A 2,060-nucleotide genomic window follows, 5' to 3' on the forward strand; every position below is an offset into this window, starting at 1 on the left:
GAATAAATATAAATAATATATAAAGTATTTCACAAGAATGAATGTAATTGTTGCACATGAATCTGTAAGTGTCGAAAGACAGTCATCAAACTGTGGAAAAGCAACTGTTACTTGAGTACAAGATATGAGTACCTCTTCAACTACTGCTGAAAATAGGACGATGCTTCTCGCAGGAGGAGGATGGTGCAGGGCTCCTTTAACTCCGTGTGAGAGGAGGAGTCTGAGTTACGGAAGCACCTCCCCACTGTCACATAAGAGAGACGTTTCCACATATGTCAAATGTGACTTTATATATTTTAGTATATTCTGCTGCATCGGACACAGTTTGACGCGCCAATTTGTCGCTGTCTCGTGGAGCTCATTTATTACAAATAATGTCCGAGTCCATCAAAAACGTCGCGATATTTGGAGCCACGGGAATGACCGGGCTGGCGACCCTGCCGCAAGCGGTGGCTGCAGGTGAGGAATGAGAGTATAATAGAATAAAATATAATCATATTGTATTTGTACCTTATACTGGTAAAACTGTGTGAAATATACGGGTGTTCTTGATGGCTCACAATTGGTTCTTTACAGGCTGTATGCTGGTATTGCATGCAATTAGAGTTTGCAAAACAGAAAATAAGTAGTGTCTGTGGTCAAAGTTCGTAGACTTAGGTGACAGTATGACAGTCCAAGATCAGCTGAGTCTGCAGTGCTGGTTAATAGCTTTGCATTACGTAGCTGATGATAACAAAAAGGATTCATGATAAATAAAAATCAAGTTTAGGCTTCACAGTGTCAGCTTGTCCACATCTACTTCTGCTGTGGGTGTAGAGCTTGGCAGTTAATGTAATAATGATGTAATAAAAAACATGATGGGAAAGTTTTTATTGCAAAGTTGCTATCAAGCTTATGTTTTTCACTTGTCTGACTTTTGCCGCAACCTTTACAATACTAATTTGTCCTTAAACTTTAATTGTGTGTAAATTTTGATAACAATAATCCTCCATCAAATACGTTATGATATTATCCATATCAAGGTATTGGTCAGCGGCAATATTTGACACTGTCAAAGTCCACCGGTCCTACTCTGATGTACACTTTGAAAGATTGTTGATAATGTTATATTTCATGTGATTAATTTGATTCAACAGCATTTTCATTTTCTCTTTCCCTCCTCACCATGTGGAGAAGAGACTGTTGAGCCATTATAGACGTTACATTACAGGTCGGCATTTTGCTGAGTCACAGCAGGCTTTGACAGTGAGAGCTGATAGTAGAAGTTGTTCACTATCTCGCCTTAGCAGGGAGGGTGGGATCACCTTTATGTTTGTAGTGAAGTTAGTACAGGATCTTCTGGAAAAGATGCTTTATATATATATATATGTATATATACCCTGTTTCGAGAAACTGATATCATGTCATCCTAAAATTACACTTCAGCCTCGCTAAGTTCACAACAGAGACAGCTATTGCACAATAAGCAATCAGGTGAAAGTGACAGGGTCACTATGAGGGCTGCTGACTTGATGAAATGTTAAGTTGTCTCACTTCTCCTTCCACTTCTTTATGTACAATGTTGTGAGATCCTGCAAAATTAAAGGAGAAATCCTATGAATTTAAGAAATAAGATACATAGATACATATTACCTGAAATGGCACTAAGCTGCACTGCTGCAGATTTTTTTTAAAAAACTGTAGTTTTTAGGATACTTGATTTGATGTTTAGGAATATCACGGTTATGTTGGTGTGAGTAACTGTTTAATTGCCATGTTTCCGTCCTCAGGATACAATGTGACTGTGCTGGTGCGGGACCCTGCCAAACTGCCTGCTGACCACAAGGCATCCAGAGTGGTGGTGGGAGACGTACTTAATAAAGGGGATGTGAAGAAGACCATGGAAGGCCAGGATGCGGTTATCATCATTCTGGGCACCAGGAACGACCTCAGTAAGGCTCCACATTTTAAATGAAAGAATCAACAACCAAGCAAAAGTTATAAGAGAAAAAAAGAAAACTAACATTTTTTTTTAAAAAATCTGTCCATCTAAAAAGAAATTGATAAGCACATTTCATGAT

The 2,060-nt window shown here is 38.6% G+C and overlaps 1 protein-coding gene across 1 annotated transcript; it reads left to right on the plus strand.

Annotated features, from left to right (window-relative positions):
- Positions 1 to 241: 241 nt before the first annotated feature.
- LOC121966363 (flavin reductase (NADPH)-like) lies at positions 242 to 1,931 on the plus strand (the record flags this gene model as incomplete). The annotated part of the gene is made up of 2 exons (XM_042516467.1): positions 242 to 459; positions 1,770 to 1,931. Coding segments are annotated over exons 1-2 (247 nt in total), but the record flags the coding sequence as incomplete, so codon positions are not given.
- Positions 1,932 to 2,060: the final 129 nt, after the last annotated feature.

Source organism: Plectropomus leopardus, unplaced genomic scaffold (genome assembly GCF_008729295.1).
Source record: "Plectropomus leopardus isolate mb unplaced genomic scaffold, YSFRI_Pleo_2.0 unplaced_scaffold24163, whole genome shotgun sequence".
Lineage (NCBI taxonomy): Eukaryota > Metazoa > Chordata > Actinopteri > Perciformes > Serranidae > Plectropomus > Plectropomus leopardus.